The sequence below is a fragment of the Ziziphus jujuba genome, chromosome 4, assembly GCF_031755915.1.
Source record: "Ziziphus jujuba cultivar Dongzao chromosome 4, ASM3175591v1".
Taxonomy (NCBI): Eukaryota; Viridiplantae; Streptophyta; class Magnoliopsida; order Rosales; family Rhamnaceae; genus Ziziphus; species Ziziphus jujuba.
Window position 1 is genome coordinate 7,057,284 of NC_083382.1, and position 23,679 is coordinate 7,080,962.

At 33.4% G+C, this 23,679-nt stretch overlaps 1 protein-coding gene and 1 long non-coding RNA gene across 9 annotated transcripts; one reads left to right on the forward strand and one right to left on the reverse strand.

Annotated features, from left to right (window-relative positions):
* The first annotated feature begins 3,318 nt into the window (after window positions 1–3,318).
* LOC107416206 (protein MEI2-like 2) lies at window positions 3,319–10,855 on the forward strand. Of its 5 annotated transcripts, none has more exons than XM_016024672.4 (13): window positions 3,319–3,745; window positions 4,742–4,794; window positions 4,902–5,045; window positions 5,130–5,596; window positions 6,557–6,715; window positions 6,807–6,923; window positions 7,040–7,191; window positions 7,823–7,914; window positions 8,043–8,979; window positions 9,084–9,168; window positions 9,332–9,400; window positions 9,499–9,678; window positions 10,163–10,855. In XM_016024672.4, exons 2-13 carry the CDS (start codon window positions 4,752–4,754, stop codon window positions 10,277–10,279), a joined length of 2,562 nt encoding a protein of 853 aa, XP_015880158.3. In that variant the 5' UTR covers window positions 3,319–3,745; window positions 4,742–4,751; the 3' UTR covers window positions 10,280–10,855. The 5 variants fall into 5 exon arrangements, with proteins under 5 accessions (XP_015880158.3, XP_024928467.3, XP_015880159.3 ...); XM_025072699.3 differs by having other exon boundaries at window positions 4,742–4,782; XM_016024673.4 differs by having other exon boundaries at window positions 3,319–3,740.
* Window positions 10,856–14,453: 3,598 nt separating this feature from the next.
* LOC112491264 (uncharacterized) lies at window positions 14,454–23,627 on the reverse strand. Of its 4 annotated transcripts, none has more exons than XR_009638767.1 (9): window positions 20,015–23,624; window positions 18,279–19,591; window positions 17,664–17,810; window positions 17,381–17,516; window positions 16,507–16,568; window positions 16,018–16,117; window positions 15,303–15,384; window positions 14,870–14,970; window positions 14,454–14,792 (listed from the first exon to the last, which is right to left on the reverse strand). It is a non-coding gene; the product is annotated as an uncharacterized LOC112491264 (long non-coding RNA). The 4 variants fall into 4 exon arrangements; XR_009638768.1 differs by having other exon boundaries at window positions 17,664–17,822; XR_009638765.1 differs by having other exon boundaries at window positions 17,664–19,591; window positions 20,015–23,627.
* Window positions 23,628–23,679: the final 52 nt, after the last annotated feature.

Sequence of the window (23,679 nt, forward strand, 5' to 3'; positions counted from 1 at the left end):
TGACATGTGAATTATTAATTACTCTATTTATTTATTTATTTATTTTTCATTTTTTTTAAATGAAGCACATGAGTTTTACCCATGGATCTTGAGAACTCAACGAACCGAATAAAAGTTAAAAATTATCAATTTGCATTATTCATTTATTATTTTATCATTACTTTTGCACCAATAATAGTTAATAATCAGCACAAATATTTTTTTTCCAATATTCTTCGCACATTAAAGCAAAATAATATAATTATTGGATGATTTGCAAAATTGTCCTTTGAGAAAATTGGAAGGGAAAAGGATCAAAGACAAATACATATATATATATATATATATATATATATTATTTTTATAATTTTGAGAACCGAGAACTCATTTTACACGTGATCATTTAAGAAGTAGAAAAAGTCCACGAACTTTGGAGGTCTGAACACCAATTAATTATATGAGGATAGAGTAATCCACACACCACCCGAATTTCATAACTTATAGGAAAAAAACAAATAAGTTCGTGCATGCTGAAACGCGTGGAAATTAAATAAATATCTATTTCTATTTTTTGATAAAGAATATCTATTTCTATTTGTGGCAGAGTCCTAAAGCTATGATTTTATGTTATATTTTTCCTTTTATAGAGAAGTTTTATATTAATATTTGTTTGTTCGATGGATTCTATCATATAATTGCGAAATTTTATTGCATTCAGTTTTTAGTCTTTCACATTCTTTTTGTTAGGAATGTATATATATATATATATATATATATATATATATATATATATATATATCATATTATAATTCTTTTATATAAACTATGTTATCATTGTTATTTTTTGCCCTTCAAACAAAAACAATGGAAACCAAATTTTATGTGTGTCTATATATATACATATATATATATATATATATATATATATATATATATATATATATATATATATATATATATATATTTTATTGTCATCTCTTTACATATTTCAACCTCAAAATATAGAATCTCATATAATAAGACAAATTTTATTTTTAAGATAAAATTATAGGTTTGAGGAACTTCTCAAACTAGACAAATTTAGGCGAAGTCACCATTTTTAGGCTAAATCTTTGTCTCAAAGAATGGTTGATTACTTTGAAATAAAAGAAGAGTAACATGTTATTCCTTAGTAAAAAGAGAATTTTACTGTATCCTCCTTTGATCGAAGAATATGAGGCTCACTTTGATTGGAATTAAATTTTTCCATAGAAAGGAGTTATGATGGGAACCATAATATCTAGATCGTGTTTAAGCTTAAGATCGATTTCATATCTAAATCACGTTTATGTTGAAGATTACACTCACATTCCTTTTATGATTATGTGGAGGTTTTTTTACATGCATGTTTAGAGATTTGGTTGTGGTTGAAATTTATGGTTATAGCATACAATGCCTTAGCATGATAAATTGAGGTTAAGATTTTGTAAGTTGGATATGCCTTAGAAGCAAGGTTTGATATGGTACTTTAGTACATACTTTTTCCAGTTATTTAATAGTTCTTAGGACATACTTTTTCAGTTATTTAATAGTTCTTAGTAATTGTTATTCCTGTAAATACTCCTTCAGTTATTCAGTAGTTCTTAGTAATTGTTTATGATTGCTCTAGTTATGTTCCTAGTCATTTAAAACAGTTTAAAGAATTAATAACCCTTTTCAAATTATAAGTATTCCATAATGTAGGATAATCGTTTGATTGTTACATTCATTTAACATTATATAAAATATTGTTTTTGATAAAAAGGAAAAAGATAGAGAAAATGTTTTTTTCTACTTGGATATGGTTCATCATCTTCAAATTTTTATTTTTATTATTATTATTTTTTTAATCTTTTCCTCCCAAGCAATTTTGGACTTCTTATTTTTGTACGTAAACAATTTTGGGCTTTGAATGAACTTCATTTGGACTTTTGCATTCAACCTGGTTCAATCAAATTGACTTTTCCCCCAACTGTCCTCAAAACCATTTTGTGTTCGGTTAGCAACTAAGAATGAACTTTGATATATTGACTTCAAATGTGATAACTAAGAATCAACTTTGATATATTGACTTCAAATGTGATAACATTGCGTTTGGAATGTTCATCAATCCGGTCCACTTCTTTTTAGTAATAATGCAACCAATCCGTTTATAATATATATATATATTTATATAATTTTTTTTTCAAAATCTAAATTTCAATTGGAAATCCAATTGAATCAAGATCGGTTTGGATCGATTGTTTTAGCCCGTTTCAATTGGATGAGTTTTCATCAAATCTAGGCCAATTAAAAATTATCAAATACACATTAATGTTAGATCTAACTTTAAAACAAAACTATTCAATAAAAAGGAGAAATAGAAGAATATAATAAATCTTAAAAGATTTTAAAAGCTACTAATAACTAATAAAAAAGTTACTATTTGGAAAATATTTATATTTTTATATCGGTCTCGATCGATTATTTCGGAAGGTGGAAACCGATAAGCAGACAAATGCAACAGAATTTTAAAATTTCAATTCCAACCAATTCGATTACATTGAATCAATCCAATTTTAATGGGATTGAATTGGATTAAATTGATGGCGTTATGGACTTGTACGGGAGCAGTTGGTGTTATTTGGGACAATGGATTGCGGGCTTCATAGCCAATCTTGGCCCATAATAGCCCAAAATACTATATATTGGGCGTCTACGAATCGTCTCAATATAGATGAAATCCATTGGGCCGAAAATTAGCCCGGACCGATATTTCATCCAAAAATTAAAAACGTGGCAGTTAATGATAAGAACGGGTTATTCCTCGAAGAACCTAACATAAAAGCAGCTGAACCCACCTCCTTTTTGGCTTACGCAATACAATGTAATCGGGCCCACACGAACAGCGTGGAGCAATAATCACCTATACTCACGACCACAATAATTCTTCAACCTTTCACGATCTCATTCGTACAAATCCTTTAAAAACGATGCCCCACCGCATCTCCTATCCACTGATCAACATCCACGTGTTTAAGAACTTTTTATCCAGGGCCATCATGGTCATAGTATCTACCGTAATTTCAAAGGAACCGTAAGGTCAAATATTTATCTGAAATTATCTAAATGCGATTTTTTTTCTGTTTCTCTTTTTTTTTTTATTTTAATTTACACCAAAATTTTTTTTTCTTTTCTTTTTGAGTAACAAAACGAGTAGAAGAAGCGCTAGTGTTGTGTCAACGGACGCCAAATGAGATTCAAATACAGCAGAATTTTTAGTTTTAAGAGAGAGAAAACAATTAAATAATATTTATTTTTCATATATATTTTTATATATATAATTTTGCAGTCAGAGAGAAAAAGAAATAGAGAGAGAGAGAGAGAGAGAGCTTGTGAGAGTTGCAGTTCATTGTCTCTCTAATAATTATTTTTCCTGGTAATAATAGTTTGGTTTTCTTTTCCTCCAATCATTTTCTTGGGTTTTCTCTTCTCCCGTCACAAACACAAATTTTTTTTTTTTTGGTTTTTTCTTACAGTTTATTTTCTCTTTTCTCTCTGGTTTCCCGGCGAGAGAGGAGGAAGTAGAAGAGTAGAAGAAAGAAATTTCTCTGCTTCTACGGAACTCTCTCTCTTTTTCTCTCTCTTAATATACGTTTGTATTGATCAAAGATGAAAACTTTGTTTGAAAATCTCTGTTGAACACCCATCTCTCCAATGGACTTCCTTTAACCAATCAGTGTGTGTCTTGTTTTTTTTCTTCTGTAAGGTACTCTCTCTCTATGTTGGTTTTTTTTTTTTTTTTTTTTGGTGAATTATTTTAGATAATTCAAAATTTTGTGTTTGATCGTTTTTCTCTGGTCTGATCTCTTTTGTTTCTTAGTGTTTGCATGTGATTAGTAGATTCTGCATGTGGGTTTTCCATATTTCTGTGGAATTTTTATTTTACTGTTGAAGATAAAGTTAATTGATTGTGAAATAATTTTGGTGTTTGGTGTTTGGAGTTGGTGGGGTTTTAGGGTATGCTGAAAGTTGAGATTTTTTATTTTTTATTTTTATCATTTGACTGTGCTCAATTGTGGTTAGAACTGTGTTGAACCTGTCACTAGTTAAATTGCATGTACTGCTGGGATGTGCTGCTGCTGCTGCATTTTCCCCTTTTGTATTTCATTTTGATTGTGAAGTTATTATTGTTTAGTTAGGTATAGGTAAATTCTGGTGGAATTTTCACCGTTGGACCAATTATAGATGTACAAACCTTTCTGTGTGTGTTTATCTACATAGCTGAGATGTACCTTCAAAATCATAGATACTTAATCTTTATTAAGTTCAGTTTCCAAGTGACATTGCTGATGCATTTATAAAATCAGAAGCTGTACAATATAAAGGTATTAAAGCTCGTTAAGGATTCAATTATGTTTTCCTACATGTATTTAGGAACGTTATGAAGCTCATTCAAAATGGCATAGCGCTGAGGGCACTCAATCAGTTAATGAAACATGTTGACCAAATTTTAATGAACATGCAAACCATTTTTAATTGCTCTCATCCTATTCGTTTTTCAAATTTAAGTAATAGATGTTATTGAACTTAAAAAACTTTGACAATCAATTAACCCTTTTCTATTGTCCATTCTTTGCATCGTTATGTTTGCTGCACTCTCCTCTATATTTATTGATGGATTTTTTGTCCCCTGTGTGTTACTTTATTATGTGAGATTCTGTGATGGCTTACTTCTAGTTTTCTTTGGCTCATGTGCTCGCAGAATAATCAAAATGGAGAAACATTCTGAGGGTTCTATACCAGGTCGTTTTGAAGGTGCCTCATTTTTGTTAATTGATAAAAGCATGATACAATATTCATCCTTGTTGTGCATATATTTACATGAAGTTTTCTCTTGATAGTCATTCATAACTCTGTTGTAGGTCCCTTTGAGATTCCATCAATTAATTTTCCTAGAAAAGGGGGAAGTAGTGCATGGGGGATTCCCAGTGGTACTGATGCTTGTCATGCATCAAATGATGCCAGCTTGTTTTCTAGCTCATTGCCTGTCCTTCCACATGAAAAGTGTATGTATCAGCTTTTGTCATTTAAAGTATTTTGGATCTTTATCTCTTAGAATTGATATCAGAGTTCTTTTTGGTGATATACAGTGAATTTCAATTTGGAGCACGGTGGACAATCAATTGATGATAACTTGTCTACTTTTAAAAATCTTGATATAGAAAATGAGGATAAGGATCCACCCGAAAATGTTGAACCAAATGAAATAGGAAATATGCTTCCTGACGATGAAGATGAGCTTTTAGCAGGAATAACAGACGATTTTGACCTCAGTGGGCTTCCTAGTCAGCTAGAGGATTTGGAAGATTATGATCTCTTTGGCAGTACAGGGGGAATGGAATTGGATTTTGAGTCCCAAGATAGCCTTAGTCTTGGAATGTCAAAAGTAGGTATAACTGATGGAGTTGCTTCAAATGGAATCAGTCATTATGCACTTCCAAATGGTGTGGGAGCAGTTGCTGGTGAACATCCTTATGGGGAGCACCCATCAAGGACGTTGTTTGTTCGAAATATTAATAGCAATGTTGAGGATTCTGAATTGAGAACTCTGTTTGAGGTATTTTAGAATTACTTTAAGTTTGTTTTTGAACTTTGCCTCTGCATTTCCATATAATTGTGCCAATCTTTCGGCTTTTATGCTTTCATATTATATTTGGGTTTTAATTCTTGTCTTATTTTAGTTGGAAGAAAAAGTTGTTGGCCTTTATGTAGCTAGTGATTGAATTTTGGGTGTGATTATTCTTTGGAACAAAAGTAGTTTCATAGTTTTGCTCGCCGCTTTCCTTCTCATTCCCCTTAAAATTTGTTATCTAGGAAAGCAATTAAGTTTCTTCATGTGCACTGCTGTCTAACATACTTCATTTTACATAAGATTTGTCCAAAAGAAAAAGAAAAATTAAATGCTTACTTTTGCATGACTACTTAGTTATTTATTTTATTTTTCAATGTTGGAAGAAGTATGGATGCCAAAGTTTACTAGAGGGGGTTACAACCTGAATGCAGCATGAAAAAGCTAGTTTGCTTATCGTTATGTCTCATAAATTTTAAGGACTTAGTTGACCTCTAAAACTATCCACTCTAGTCGGTAGTGTATGAATAGAGGTTAGGTACTCAATGTAGATGCTTATGTTTTTACCCAGAGTCTTCTTGTCAATGAAGTTCTTTGCCTAGCATCTTGTGTTGGACCTTTGACACAGGATGTGATATTTCAATTGCTTGCTCTGCAGTCATTGTGAGTATGTCTTGTTTCTGAAGTTTGGGAGGCATTGCATGTTGTCTGGAGTTGGGGTGTGTACCTCTGTTCTTTAATTTGGGAGTGGATATGCTTTTCTATGTTTTGTACTTTAGATACTTGTATAAACTCTTTTCATCTTTATTTTACCATTCTTGGTGCTTGTAGTTGTGAATCTTTCCCATTATAAACTGTTTCCATATTCATTTTATTTTATTTATTTATTTATTTTTTACTCTCAATGCTTCTAACTTTGGACCCTTTCCATTTTCTATTATTTATTAGCAATACGGGGATATCAGAACCTTATACACTGCATGCAAGCATAGAGGATTTGTCATGATATCGTACTATGATATTCGGGCTGCTCGCACTGCGATGCGTGCATTACAGAATAAGCCATTGAGACGAAGAAAACTTGATATTCATTTTTCAATTCCTAAGGTTTGAAAGTTCCTGTTCTTATGATTCAGTTTTGCCACTGATTATTGTATCAACATCTATTAAAGGAACCATTTCCTCTCCTAAATTCCAGGACAACCCATCGGAAAAGGATATTAACCAAGGAACTCTTGTAGTGTTCAATTTGGATGCATCAGTATCGAATGATGACCTTCGTCAAATATTTGGGGTTTATGGGGAGGTCAAAGAGGTGCAAGTTTCAAATTTTATAGTGAATTTTGAGCATGTGACTTTCAACTACATAAATACTTTTTCACTATTTTGATTACTCTTGTGAATTTTGAATTTTCTTCTGCATGAATGCAGATAAGAGAAACACCTCACAAGAGGCACCATAAATTTATTGAATTTTATGATGTTCGAGGTGCTGAGGCGGCGCTTAGAGCATTAAATAGGAGTGACATAGCTGGGAAGCGTATAAAACTTGAACCAAGCCGGCCTGGTGGAGCACGTCGGAAGTTAGTATCAATTTTCTATCTTTTATATTGTTGATGGTATAAGGTGTTCCTTGGATGCTCATATGGAAAATGGCTTGAAAAACTGGTCGTTATTGGTATTAATTGCATGTGCCCCACCAAATTGAAGTGGTTGCAACTGAGTTTTTTTGAAAATTTTCTTCAAGATTATTAGTTAGTAAGATATCCTCATGAAAGATTTCTTATGGAGCAATCTATGCTTCCTTGGTGGATTTTGACATTTGTTCTTGTAATAAGTATTACCCTAATGGTTAATGTTGTGTGTCAAGCAACAGTAAAGTTTTGTTCATTTCTTAAGAAAACAGTTAACTTTGTAGTTTCTTTTTCAAGAGAGAGTACATGTGATAAATGTTCTATGTAATTTGAACTTCTAGCCAATTAAGGATTGGGTAATGGAAAAGGAAAAGGTTGAAATTTTACACTCCTGCTGAACTTTCCTTGTTATTTTCACTTACATTGTCTTTCTAAAATATTTTTTTTGCTGTTTGTCTATGTCTTTTCTGGTTTAACTCATGTATATTCTTTTACTGAATGAATATCTACTCTTGCTATACCTGTTTATTGTTATTTATGCTGGTGTAGGAATTAATTTCATTCTTTCTTTTATGTTTAGTTTAATGCAACAACTAACTCAAGAGCTTGAACAAGATGATGGTCGAAGTTTCAGACATCAAGTAGGTTCACCAATAGCCAACTCTCCTCCAGGTAGATATCTCTCTGTACTTTGATTGTTTTGTGAACTCGATCTGTTTCTTCTTATTTTTGACATTTCTTGGTCCTGTTCTTCCTGTGACATATTTAGTTATATGCTGCAATATCTTCTTTGATGACAGGTAATTGGCAATTTGGCAGTCCAGTTGAACATAATCCTTTACATGGTTTTAGCAAGTCCCCTGGTCTAGGAAGTGTTAGCCCTGTAAATGGAAACCATTTGCCTGGGTTAGCTTCAATTCTTCCACCCCATGTATCTAACTCTTCAAAGATTGCACCAATTGGGAAGGACCTGGGAAGGTTTGCAAATTCATTATATAACACTACTGGATCAACACAAGGAGCAGCCTATCAACATTCTCATTCCTTCCCAGAGCAGAAACTAAGCACAAGTCCTGGACCAATTTCTTTTGGTGAATCAAATTCAAGTTCATCCAACATTGGAACATTATCTGGTCCTCAATTTCTTTGGGGAAATTCAACATCTTTCACTGAGCGTGCTAATTCTTCTGCATGGCCAATATCATCTGTTGGACACCCTTATTCCTCTAGTGGACAAGGGCAAGGTTTTCCATACTCTAGTCGGCATGGTTCATTAATTGGTTCACATCACCACCATCATGTGGGATCAGCTCCATCTGGTGTTCCTCTTGATCGGCATTTTGGCTACTTCCCTGAGTCTCCAGAATCTTCCTTCATGAGTCAAGTTGCCTTTGGAGGTGTGGGTTTAAATCGCAATAATGGTAATTATATGGTGAATCTTGGTGCTCGTTCAGCTTTGAGTGCTGCTGTTGGTATTCCGGGGAACATTGCTGAAAATGGTTCACCCAGCTACAGAATGATGTCATTGCCGAAGCATGCTCCAGTATTCCTTGGGAATGGCTCTTACACAGGACCACCAGTAACCAGCAGTGAGGGTTTAGTTGAACGCAATCGAAGTCGGCGGGTTGAGAATAGTGGGAGTCTGGATGGCAAGAAGCAGTATCAGCTTGATTTAGATAAAATTATCAGTGGGGAGGACAATAGGACTACTTTAATGATAAAAAATATCCCTAACAAGTAAGAATGCTTCTGTTTTCTTTCTGTGGCAGTATTGTTGATAATTCTATCGATAACATGGTGATGCCTTAATAATGCTACTCCTTTTTTCTTTGTTATATTAGGTACACTTCAAAAATGTTGCTGGCTGCTATTGATGAAAATCTCAGGGGCACTTATGATTTTCTATATTTGCCAATTGATTTTAAGGTATATCTATCTGTAGACTTTTAGTATTTCTTGTCTAATTACCTTAATTATTGTAATGATTAGATTTCGTAGTTGAGCTCAAAGTCGTTAGGGTTTTTTGGCTTAGTTGATCTGAGTCCTAGCATCTTCACAAAGTGCACATGTTTGTGCTGTCTCTTTCCAGAATAAGTGCAATGTGGGCTATGCTTTCATCAATATGGTGTCTCCTTCTCACATTATACCCTTCTATAAGGTTAGATTCAGTTCCTTTGTTACCTCTCTTTTGTACAAAATAAGAATACCTATTTTAAGTTTAGCAATAATGTGAACAAGAACAACAAAATTGTACAGGCATTTAATGGGAAGAAGTGGGAGAAGTTCAATAGTGAAAAAGTTGCCTCACTGGCATATGCACGAATCCAGGGCAAGGCAGCCCTTGTGACACATTTTCAAAATTCAAGCCTTATGAATGAAGATAAGCGATGCCGACCAATCCTTTTCCACTCAGAGGGCCAAGATACTGGTGATCAGGTAATCTATTGGAATTATTGAACTCTGATTATCACATCTTGATGAAGTAAATACTATGCTTAATTTTTTCTTGGAGTGGTCTTTTTGGCACTTATTTTACTTCTTTTTAATTGAGTAGTTCTAGCTGTTGGATGGTATATATTCTAACTACAAATGATCTAAAGTTTAATTTCGTTGATATGGTTATGTGTGTTGATGAGGGTGCATTTGGAAGCAATTTCTGAAGTATGATATATCGACTACTAAAATATGCAGTTTAAAATTGAAAAAAAAATAAAAAATTAGGGATTGTGAAAGTTTTAATTTAATCATCATGTTGTATTTAATTTACTTTATTATATATTTTTTTCAGCCAACCACGTTGTATTTTATTTGATTGTTTGCTTTTGGTTCTATTTTGGTACTAGGAAAATAGGGAAAAACTTTTTTGCTGGATATTCTATATTGCATATTGATCTTCACTTTGTATTTGTGGATCATCCAGGATCCTTTCATTTCTAGCAACTTGAACATATGCATTCGTCAGCCGGATGGGACTTATTTGGGGGATTCACTGGACAGCCCGAAGGGAAATCTGGATGAGAAGGCGGAGCAAAATTAACATTGTATTCGTAATCTTACTCTTAGCCTTGAGAAATGGGGTTAGGCTTGCTAACTGTTTCATATTTAAGTGTATATTGTAGAAGAGAAACTAAAGAATAGGCGCATAATATATGCTCGTATCATGGTAGTATCCGCTTTTAAGTTACGGATACTTGGTAATATTAGATGGGAAGGTGTGGGAAAGAAGGGCAGAGAGCATTTTGTTTATATTAGAGTGACAAAATTGTTATTCATCCAAGGGAGAAGAATAAGGCGAAGCATATCGCTGAATTTGTGAAGTCTCTCTGCAGCAGCCATATGCATTTGCTTGCGGGTTTGTGCATGATCTCTCTCTTTGTGGGGAGTGTTCTTTTTTTTTTTTTTTTTTTTTTTTTTTTTGGTTCTGGGTGCTGTGTTTCAAGCCCATTTGCAAATATGATTATGTGTCTATATGGGGGTAAAAGTTGATGGTGGGGGTCAAAAATTGTATAGAAGGAGAGACAAAAATGGAACCCATTCTGTTAATGTGTTAGTGTTGTCATTGTAGATAAATTGTGAAATTGGATGATATATATGCTGTACAGATGTTTATTGACTCTCTCTCTCTCTCTCTCTCTCTCTCTCTCACTTTCCCTCTGCACAAACATAATCACAGAAGTTTATCCGAGCACTTTTCAGCCAAGCAGTGAATGACATAAAGCAAGACTCCTATTTGTGATTAGGAGGCATCAAAGTTGATAAGCTGCATGTGCATGGGGGTTAATTTTCTGTTTTCAAAAACTTATTTTTCCATTCAACAGGGATAAGCTTTTGAATGCTATAAAGGTAACCAAATATGCAATATCTGCTTCCTGTAAATTCAATGACGCATGACTTAATTTGACTAAAGTCAATTATATTTAACTAATTCCATACATACATATCTATATATATATATATATATATATGTTATAATAATGATAATAATAAAGGCAGGTTACGTAGCTAGCTTACTATGTATAAGTACTTATAATTTTGCCTTTCCGGAAAAGAAAAACCCTGTAACCATTGTCCCATGCATGGATTCCATGGAGGATAGATGGGTAAAAAAAGTAGCTAGATATTTTTTGCTTCTAGAAAACAAAACCCCTTGAAGCATGCAAGATCGACTGTCATAATGACGTCTTGAAACCTTGAGCATGTGTTTTCTTTCTCATCAAACAAACAACCTTGATGTCTTACAAATGAATTTTCTGTCCAAGCACTGGACAAGATTATGGAATCAGTGTATTGACCAACAAAGTTTCAAGGATTTCAAAGTGTTAAATGGATGCTTTTCTCCAAGATAAGGTAAAAGCGCAGACAATTCCGTAACATGCTGTTCAGCTACTCTTTGGAATCCAATTCGGTTATTGTGTTGGTTTCTGTGTATGATTCCAAAACACTTTGGCTTCAGAATTAACTTGAATAATAGTAATAATGCTAGCAGACAAATTGAAAATTTTCTAAATTCTGCTCTTGCTAGAGGTCTTGTGAAGTGGCATTCGTGTAGCAAACCGAAAAAAGATTACGATTTCTGACAATTTTTTCTGTTTGAATGATTTAACACTCAAGAATGCAGCAGTAAACTGTTCTTTATGCAGTTTAGATCTTATAGTTTGTGCAAAACTTGTGAAAGTGTCGTCATTCAAATTGAGTTTTAAGGGATCAGTGGTTGGAGAATCTTGTATCTAAACTTCCCCTGCTTGAGGAATTAACTCCGAACAACTGTCATGGTTTGAAGGAATTCAAAATTTTTAGTAGGAGCTTGGAGCGCTGGACAAGATTATGGAATCAGCGTGTTGACCTACAAAGTAGCAAAGATTTCAAAGTGTTTATGGATGTTTTTTCTCCAAGATGAGGTAGTACTAAAACGCACCCGATTTCTTAATATGTTGTTAGCTACTCTTTGGAATCCGATTCGGTTATTGTGCTAGTTTCTGTGTATCATTTTGGCCAGCTAAAGAAAATGAGATTATAAGAGCATAAAATTTACACAATTGTATATATTTGTCATGAAAATTTTGGATAAGAAAGACATTGTTAGAAATATATACATATATATTAGATCCTTAATTTTATTAAAATGACTTCCTCTCCACTTCAACTTGTTGATACGTTGTTTCTATATAACCTCTCTCAAAACTTCAATGCAACATCTACTTCCTCTACCCAGTATTATTGTTATGGTTTCCAAACTAGCTAATGCTTATTTTCAGATTAATTGGATTTTTATGATGAAAGAACTTCAACTCCTTCCTCAAGGGAACTACTTCCTGTGAAAACGTAAATATTGTTTTAAACATATTTGTAACCTCTTCTCCGGAAACACCAAGAAGAAAGACAACCTCATGCAAAGACCATGAGAGAAATCCTCTTCATACAGAAGAGACATACTTTATTTCGCTTAGTAATATATTTAAAAATGTTTTATGAGAATGAAAATAATAAAATTATGTATGGCAAATATATATATATATATGGTAAAAGAAATATTCACTTTTGAAAATGGTAATTATTATCAAATTTGTACGTGACATATATTAAATATTATTATATATATATATATTTATATTAAATATTTTCTAAATAAAAAATAATAAATATTTATGCATATCCTTAAATATTGTTTCCTAAAACATCTTTTGGGCGTCTTTTAAATTTATCCACATTTTAGAAAATGTTTTTAATTTTATTTCAAATTCTAAATTTCAAATTAAGCTACTGAAGATTTTTTTTGATCATTTTTTTTTTTGGTAAGATGAAAAATGATTTTACAAAATTTTTTGGGAATCAATTTTCATTCTGTAATATTTGGTTAATAATAGAAATATTAGGAATTAGAAATCAATTAAATTAAGTTTAATTTACAATTTAACAATTTAGAAAATCTATATATAACTGATTTTAGGGATCTTCAAAATAATATGGAAAGAAATTAAGAACCCTAGAAGCATTCTCTCAATTGCATGGATTCCATGGAAGATCGACTCTCAAATTTACTTATTGAAAACCTTAAGCATATATTTTCAATGTTATCAAACATTGATGTCTTTCGAAATGAAATTTCTGTCCAAAAGCGCTGGACAAGATTGTGGAATCATTGGTTGGCCTGGCAAAACTCCATCTCTTCCTTATCCAATTTGCAACACTTTGCCATGTCAGGTCCAGTAGGCTCTACACGCCCAAGTAGTGTGCAGCCTATGTTTAATTTAAAAAAGAAAAGTTGCTCACAACCAAATATCAGTGGCTAGCCACAAATCATTTTTTATTTTTTTATCATCCCAATTTATATGGAACACACACAAATAAACCAACCAAAAATCTCGACAAAAGTTTACAATTTATTTGCATGGCTATTGGCGTGATGTCTATGATATACTATAATATGATACTATAAGATATCTTTTCTTTTCGTTCATTATAAAAATGATATACTTTCATTGTGATTTTTTAAATTCAAACTAACCTTTCGTAAATCTGATCAAATAAACTAACCTTTAATAAAGATTTAAAGCCTTTTTTACTCAAAAAGGTGATATTTTGTGTGAAATCATAGAGTAATTTTTCTTTTCTTTTTTTTTTTTTTCTTTTTCTGGATACCCTGTTGTTGAGGATTTGTATTTAGGAGGAAATGCTCTGCTCCTTATAAATGTTGTTCAGATCTTACAGTTTGTGTAAAACTTGCCAAAGTTTCGTTTTCCTAAGTGAGGCTTAGTGATTACTGGCTGGAAAATCTTTTTTGATACTTCCACTGCTTGAGGGAATTATCTCTGAACAACTTTTACGGTTCTAAGAAATTCAATATTTTTAGTCCCAAGCTTTTAAACTCCTTCCATTTTTTTGAGGAAACTGGTGAAGTTGGATCAACAATTGATGCGGATAACCTAGAATACTTCAGCTACAAAGGAGGTGGATGCTCCTACTTTACTATTCCACATCATGTTGAAGCAGCCAAGTGTAAAAATTTCGAAACTTGTTTGGAGAACCTTAACTATTTATCAATATTCCAGACAAATGTATAGATTTCCTTTATTGTTAAGAGAAGCTACCATGCCTAAGGCACATGGAAGGAAAATCATATCCCAATTTTTATCTGAATCTTGCAGTGCATGTGAGGTCAAGTATATAAGCAATGGACATGTGTTTACACAATAAAAGTTTTCTTAAAAACGTGTAGCAATCGGAAAAAAAAATTTCACAGGGTAAACTTCTATTACAGAACTTGTATTAAATAAGTAATATAGAATGTGTAATTAGCTTCTAATGTAACATAACTTGCCCAAAAAAATAGCAGTACCAGTCAAATGTTTTTATTCCCGAGAAGATCATAATACATGCATGTTCTCCTCCCTCAAAGTCCCAAAAATGAATTTTCTTTCAAGTTTGTAGAGATTCTGCAATTGATCCTGCAAGACTTAGAACTTCGAACAGAGCTCTATTTGCTATGGCTTTTACTGTAAGTGGGCAGGAATCCGTGATCCAAAAGTAGGCAAATGCCTTATTTGAGACCTCTGAAAAATGAAATGGAATGGCAAATAAGATCATAAGAACTACCAAGGCTAGTAGTTGAGAATAACTATCTACTTACCATCTTTGTGAGTGAACCTCTCCCATGACTGCTTAGGAAAAACGCCATAAGGTACACAAGCACTAAACTTCGAGGCACCGTGAGCAGCCAAAACTTTTCACCTGAAACACAAAAGTGTATGTTTTAGGTTCCAAGAAGAACAGGTTTTTCAAATGCTTTTGGGTCCCATTTCCGCTAATTATTGAAGATGCAAAGTTTTATTGATTCAAATTCAACCAAAATTTTAATAAAACAAGTCAGCGAAGTGAAAAATCTAATTTTGATGAGCATTTGTGAGAACTGTGCAAACTAGTGTCACAACAAAACACTAGTTTATAAACTAAGTGCATTTGTGAGTCAATTTTATAAATAATATAAATTTAAGTGCTGTTCCTGAATCCTCATTTCTGAGAAAAGGTGTGAGATATTAGAACAGTGAACATCCAAATCTGACCTGTGATGCCAAAGACAGGAAATTATATGTATCCAAACCATATCGAACCAATGCTTCATTCTATCCAGGATTTATTGTACATCTAGAAAAAGATAAATAGAAAAATAAAAAATAAAAACAATATATAGGTATTAAGGGTAAGATGAGATAAACAATAACCAAGGTATAAATGAGTAATCCAATCTATTGTAATTAAATGCTGTGACATTAGAATATTGTTGGCTAAACTCTTATGGAAAAGAGATCAACTGTATGAGCCTACAAAATTGACTTGGAAATGATTTACGGCTAGAAGCTTGAAAAGTGGCATTTTTTATATTCTTTTCCTATTGCCAATATTTGCTTGATGCCGAATCAACAACATTTATGCAAACAAACATCACTAAGAATAGCACGTAACTCATCATACACTTTAAAGGTTTATTTTTCTATATATGGATATAGAAATCTAATTCAAATCGGTAAGAAATTAGTATTGTCGCTTCTCTTTCCCTTAGAAACCATTAACTGAAATCAAGAGAGAGAGAAATCTGTCTTACACCCACTAAGGAGGCAAGTTTGGAAGCATAAGAACTGAGAAAGGTTAATTCGAAGTGCAATGAAGAATAGAAATGCACACCACTTATTCATCTTAATGATCAAATTATTCGCCACAAATTTATCAATATATAATGGAAACAATAAAATGAACAAGAAAAAAGGACGAGTCACTCACATTGAATACACAATACCTCCACCAGGACGAACTAACTGAACAGCCTGATCAAACATTCTCCTTTGATACTTCCATGGATTCTTAAGGATTCAATTGTTTCCTAGGAAAGTTAAAACAGATCAGTATCCCCCAAAAACAGGACAGCCATAGGAAAAAATAAAAATATACACACATATATATATATATATATAAATACTAAAAGTCATATGATGAAAACTCATAGAAATCATGAGGAAAAATATCTATGTATTATGCTAAGATTTTCATGTTCTGAGGTGAATATCTTTAAATTAACTGGCGAAAATATAAAGCTATGTATCATCCATATCTTTATATAAAGAGGTGAATATCTGTAGTATAATATTTATATACTAAAGATCATTATATGTATCATCCACAAAAGATTTAATATATATTTTCAAATACAAAGATCACTACAAGGAAAGACATACAGAAATAATTTTTGATATCATAAACTTAAATACGTACCTAGTGCATGAGCAGTACAATGCTAGGCATATTTTGAAGAAATATTGCCCCCTCAAGCACATCTTGCAACCAAAACAAAAAGAAGATAGTTGTCATAAGGAATTTTCAAACAATGTCCAAACTATACACAAACCAAAGCAGAAAAATTACAAGGCCAAAAACTACAAGCCATGACATGGAAAAATAGATACAATAGTCAAAATTTTAAATTACTATATGAACCCATCAACTCATTAATAACCAAAGGAGTATAAAAAACCATATCCTCCACAAGATAAGATAGGATGCCTACACCAATTAACCTCAATCCTAGTCCTAGGTTATAGATGGCGTAAGACATAGGAAAAGTATTTTATACATTACTACATTGCTGTATTTGCCTTGAAACCATAAACAGCCCATTTTGAAACTTTACATGTTATTTAGAGCCAACCCTCCTACTGCGTGGGCAATCATCTAAACAGCTTAGTCCAAACAAACCGGCTTGTAAAAAAAATAAAAAATAAAAAAATAAGTTCCAGCATAATGGGTTCAATCATTGATAAAGAACTTTTCTTGCACCACAGACAACAAAAATTCAACTTTCATAAAGCGATGACTCATTTCAGGATAAAAGGACACTGTGTCTCAACGGGATAAGAGATGAGAGGATATAAGTAACAATCATTTATCAGATACAGATAATAAATTTGCATCAGCAGAAACCATAAATACCTTACAAAGGGCAAAGATAATAATATGCTAAAGGATTTATGCATGCAACAGCTGCTTAATTACAAAAAGTATTAGAAGTGAAATACAACAAATTTTGGTTATCAAAGCTACTCTGCTTTCCATAGAAACCATAAATTTACGAATAAACACAAATTCATACCATGAAAAGAAGGAAGTTTAAATACTCTACTACACATCCACAGCAACTCCTTGTGTAACACAGAAGATACCAGGCCTTGACATAGTTGCTTTTCCTTGGCCGATATACAGGCCACTTCATTGAAAATAGTAAGAATCTGCAGTGAATAAAATTGCAAACAAACCATCAATATTTGATAATTTGCTAAAGTTTACTTAAAGGGAACTTTGAACAGAAACTGGTCAATACTTGGTATTAAAAAAATAATCAAAAGTTAGTTCAATATTATCAATGTGGTCACAACCTGTCGACAGACCCTGCATGACAGTCCCTCGAGTTATGCAATGCCCCAACCACCATCAGCAGCAGGCTGCTCCACAGCAACTGAAACTGCAGCTACATCTCCTTTCTCAACATGGGCAATGCAAGCCATTACTCCAGGAACAAAGACCTACAGGTAAATCTTCTTAGGAAATTATTAGATATGAGAATCAAATTATCTCTTAAATTAATTTTTAAGTATTTTCAGTATTGGAGGCCTGCAGATTAAACTAGAAACTATCTCTCATAAAATACAGGTCAAAGTATAAACTTTAAAACTTGCAAAAGATTTCAACAAGTTTGTATTCATGTTTGTCGACACCATAATTTTAACAACTTGATTTGATTTCAAGTTTTTTAATAGACAAACTCTCGGTATCCGACCAGAATATGGTTAATACCAGTAAAATAATCATTAAAGTATTTGACAACATATAATCGAGTAGTGGAAATATAACTCTTTTGGTCCAGTGTTTTACCCAGGAAACCTAACAGACAACTATTTTCCTTTTTTTCTTTTTTTTTTTCCCCTCTTATTTATTTATTATAATTCAAAAGTACTAGTGGTTAGAAAAAAATGGTGAGGGAAAACAGCTACCTGAGCACCGCGAAGAACTGCCTCAGCAAATATTCAACTCGCAATTACCTCCTTAGGAGCTATACCATCTACATGTCCATAATCAATTTTGTGTGGTCCTGAACCACTGACAAACAGTAATAGTCTAACCCTGGAAACTGACACTTTGAAATGGGACTGGTATGAAGGCTCTACTTGGGCTTATTTGTCACATCATCTTGTTTTGAAGATGCTTTACCACAGTCATGCAAACTCTGAGAATTGCAATTGCATCAGCTTTGGTTGGATTTACATTGTCAGTGGAATTTGCAACCTCCTTTTCCTTAAAAGTTGCAAGTAACTTTTCAATAACAGCATCAGGTGTGGATTTAAGTGTATTCACACGTATGTAAGAGAAGCAAGATGGGGCCCCAATAAAAAACAAAGTGGCATTATAAAAGAAGAATTTTCATATTAAATTCCTATGAGTAACAATTTTAATTAACTCTTTTGCCCAAAAAGAACATGTTTTTGGACAAAATTTTTTTAGATGCTATGAATTTTTTGGTAGACAGCCAAAAAAAAAGCCCCATGATCTTAAGCAGCACTGCATGGTACAACTTATGCCAAGATATTTTCCTTTTCATTCCGGCAATATTGCATTACTTTCATGAGATTAATCATGTCTCAAATTCACAAATGAAGTTTCATAGTTTCTTGAATAAGGATTTCAAAATCTCAGATGCACTTTGAAACAATTAAAGAGATCACGGCAGCATGAAGCAGTTACCAGAAAGCTTGGCATTATTGAATCTGCTACTGTGAATAACAAAACTTTAGCAACAAAAGTTTAGCCTCCAACATAGGTTACTTGGAAAAAAAAAAAAAAAAAAAAAACCTTGCACAAGTTAACACATATACATTAGTTTTTGCCAGAGGGAAAATTGAATGGACTTGCATTTAAAAATGGTATTGAGTAATATTGCATCATATAATACATAACAGGCTTTACATGAAAGGAGCAAGTGTAGCTACTTCTGTTGAAGATAAAGGGAAGAGAAAAATTAATCTTACTCTGGCTGTTTCTTTTATGAGAAAGTGTGAGCCACCGACAGTATTGAAAATGAGAGCATTATATATCATATTATTACGCTTTGAAACATAAAATTCCCGACTTGAAAACCTTTTGAACTTGAAAATTTAAATTGTGGTGGACCTTAATTTGTTGCCATAGTAGAGGACATGCTGTAAATGGTCAGTCAGATAAGAAAAAGATGCGGAAAGAAGTTCTTCAGAAAAGCACTGCAACAGATTAATGGAGGAAGAAATTCTCAAACATCAAGATAGGCCTGCCTCTGGAAAATTAAATGAATTAACAATTATTCTACACATTCTGAAGTATAAGAATGAATAAAATATACCCAAAAAAAAAATCATCAAAATTTAATTAGATTTAAGTGCTTTCATTCTTGAAAAGAAAAAAAAAAAAAAAAAGATTAGAGAATCAACTCCAGAAACAAATGTTAAAAATTGTAAATCATCTCTATCAACAACCAGAAGCACGTTTATAATTTAAAAATTATTAACGTTTACTTCTTAATGTTTAGACATCAAATTTTAATACATTCATAGGAATGAAGAATGAAGATAACAGATATTTTTAAAATGAGGTGATAGAGATCGAATTCATTTAAAAATGATAAAATAAATTAAAATTCAAAGCATATGCCAGATATTATGGGGAAAAAAAACATATGGAAAAAGAGAAGAAAAAATACCTGAACCATTTTGGAGGACATTGCCTCAAACATCACGTATGTGTATATATGAGGGATGTGAGCGATCTTGGGCCAATCTTCCCCTGTATCTCTCTGGCACCGTTGAGCTACCAAAGGACAATACTGGATCGACAACTCTGCAAGAGAAGCTAGCAGACCTCCTTCTGGCAAGACTGGAGTTGACTGCAGAAAAATATTTTCAATTTTTGAAGGGAGGCTAGACTTCGAAAGGCGTTGCTATGTAGGGATTTAAGGTTATCAAGCCAAAATAGAGTGAGAAAAGTCAGGGTGGTGGGAAGTTGCCCTTCCTCCAAAAATGAAGAATCTGGCACTACATTTTGCCACCAGATTCAAGTACTGCATGTTGATATTACATTGGGAAATTTGAAGTGATTTTAAATTCGAAGGCCATCCCTCTTCAGTGAGACCAGAATTCTGCACTCCCGAATGTGAATTGTATGGACATTTGAGGGCAATCTCCCTTCTGGAAATGACACTACTTGTGGACAGCCTTTTAAAACCAACGTTACATTGGAGCAGTCCGGATCTGGGATCCCCAGACCAGAGCATCCTGAGATAGCAACATGCTTCAAGGATGGAAGATTACCAGGCAAGTAGGCTGTACTTAGCTTCGGACAATTTATTAATGTAAGGTTTCCAAGTTCAAAGAAAGGTCCATCTTCTTGGCCACCAGCTTCCATCAACAACCACTCTTTCCACGATGGCATATTTGAAAGTTGTAAAACTTGTAACGACTTGAATGGCCTAGTCATGGAAGAAGAACCACCACAGTAAAATTCATGCCCTATTCTCTCCAACATATCAACTCCTCCCACAAAAAGCTCTTTGAGAGCGGGAAGTTGTCCAAGCTGCGGCAACGAACAACAGTGTCTACAATTCCATGGCGTCATTCTTACCAAACGACAAAACGAATCAAGTCCAAGCCATTTGGGAATGCTTGTGCCTCCATAATTTACAATTGATACTTGTTTCCCGTTTATTGAGGTTCAAGTCTTTTTAATATCTCTTTTGCTTTATTTGAATCATCAGTATCATTTTCCCACTCCAGACTCAGTTCACTAAGGTGCTTCTTATTCATTAAATTTGCCGTTGAAACATCCTCAACGTTTACAATATTCTCAAGCCTTTCAATTCTAAGACAACCATGCATATTTGAAAGCTTTTGTAACTCTTGGATACCAGATCCACTGTCTTTGCCTACAACAAAAAAACTTAGTTCTTCAAGATATCTCAAGGCAGGCATTTGAGGTGGCAAGTCCAAGTACCTTAGATTTTTTAAATTGCCAATTGAATTAGGCAAACATGTAAGTTTGCAACAAAATGACAACAATAAGGTTTGCAAGTTGTACAAAGTACAAACTGCATCAGGTATTGCTTCAATTGCATTCCGATATAAATCCAAATACCTTAAAAGTTTTAACTTTCCAATAGAATCGGGTAACTGCGAGACTTTAATAAGCCTACGCAAAGAAAGCACTCTTAAGTATTGCATTGTTTGCAATATTTCAAAATCTACAAACAATTCATGATATAGCAGTGGACCATATAGGGTTGCGGTAGCAAAGTGCGCAATAACTTATTTTCAAAAAAAGCCTCTAAATTCTTAAATCTTTCATCAAATCTCATATGTGATGAATGGCGAGCATTTCTTGAAAGAATTTTTGAATGATTTTCATCCAATCTCAAACAGAATTCGCCTGAAACATAGCTAGCCAAATCATTCATAAGATCATGCATAGAAAATAAAGTCCTCTTGCATTGAAAGAAGACCTTTGACACTAGATCACTAAGGTACTCATCTCCAACTTCTTCTAAAGTCATATTTTGACGTGGTTGCAGAAGATCCTCTGCCATCCACAATAAAATTAATTCTTCTTTTCCAAATATATAATCTTTGGGAAAAATGGAGCAGTAAGCAAAGCAACGTTTTAGATGCACTGGCAAATAATAATAGCTCAACCATAGAGCTGGAAGAATATCACACTCCTTTTCACCAATCAAACCCCATATGTCATTCTCTAGTATTTTTTCCCGCTCTTTGGGATTAAGTTTGGAGCGCAAAAGACCACCAAGTGAAATTATTGCTAAAGGAAGAAATTTACATTTTTCAACAATTTCTTTACCAATTACTTCCAAATCTGGATATCCACTTGGCTTCACATTATTATTATTAGTATTACTGAATACGTGTTTTTTAAATAATTTCCAGCCATCTTCATCTGATATTATTTGAAGACAATAATTTGGAATGCTGCCCATCTTCAATCCAATATCTTGACTACGTGTTGTCACAATAATCTTACTTCCGCATGCTGCAAATTCAAGTGGACTCTTCAATGCATACCAGCGGTCATAATTCTCGTTCCAAACATCATCAAGAACCAAGAGAAGCTTTTTGCCCTTCAAAACCTTTCTCAATTCGATCTGAAGGCTGTATAGCTCCTCGACATCGATAGAGCATGTTGGAGAGTTGACCCCTCTGAGAATATTTTTTTGTTAAGGTTAAAACATCAAATTCATCAGATACTGTAACCCACACTTTGATGTCAAATAAGTTGTTTACTCTGACATCATTGTAAGCGAGCCTAGCAAGGGTGGCCTTGCCCAACCCACCCATGCCTACAATGGGAAGTACAGATATTTTATTACGAGTATCCGCATCTTTTTTATCCAATAGCAGCAACTTAACAATGGCCTCTTTCTCATCATCCCTACCATAAATATCAGATTCATCTTCCAAAGGTGGTGCTATAATTGGTCTAGGTGAAGATTTATTTTCAACACCTGCTTTCAAACCAATCAGATCCTTTTGTTGCACAATACATTCAAGTGTGTCAAGGATCTTGGCAATCCTTTGGTTTATTTTCTTAGCATAAGATCTAGTAGAGAAGAAGCTGAGTAGATGAGGAGGTTTACCTTCGATCTCGCATCGTAAAGCTTCGGTGTTGATCTCGTACACCAAGTCCTCTGTATTGTAGATTGTGTGTTTGAGCTCATTCAGCCATCTCCTCACATCTGGGTCAGAGAGTTGCTTCTTCTCAGCATCATCCAACACTTTATCAAGGGACGATAACTTGAACTTCAACTTGTTCAGCAGATCATCATCCACATTCTTTTCACGAACAAAGTCAACCATCTGCTTTGAAGCCATCCTATCAAACAGCAGCTGAAGGGAAGCTGAGAGGAAAGCTCCACCCACCACTTCCAGAGCCATACTTTATTATGTGTATTGATTCCAAGTTCACAGGAGCAGAAGAAAGAGAGAGACAGAGAGAGAGCTTGTGTGTTTTGTTTCTGTGCTGTATCGAACACGGAGAATTAGCTTTATGGTCTGGAGTAAGATCCAAGGCACATTTCGGTATTGGTGAAGTTAGTTTGTACTGACCTTGACTTGTGCAAATTTTGGATTGACCTTGACTTGTGCAAATTCGATCTTAGGCACATTACCGTCTCCAAAATATTTTTTTTTTCTTTTTCTAAAAAAGGTAATTACTTTAAATTTGAATTTTTGTTTTGAAAGAAGTAGTTACTTTAAATTTGGAGAATATATATATATATATATATATATATACACATTGACGTTCTATCGTAACAATTTTTTCAAAAATCAATCATTTTTTTTAAGCATCTGCACAATAAAAAAA

Bases quoted from the DNA above. Each gene is read 5' to 3' on its own strand.
- LOC107416206 (XM_016024672.4), top strand. From the start codon at position 4,752: ATGGAGAAACATTCTGAGGGTTCTATACCAGGTCGTTTTGAAG. The intron at 6,924-7,039 runs GTGCAAGTTTCA...GCATGAATGCAG, and splicing joins TTTATGGGGAGGTCAAAGAG to ATAAGAGAAACACCTCACAA. The intron at 9,401-9,498 runs GTTAGATTCAGT...AAAATTGTACAG, and splicing joins ACATTATACCCTTCTATAAG to GCATTTAATGGGAAGAAGTG.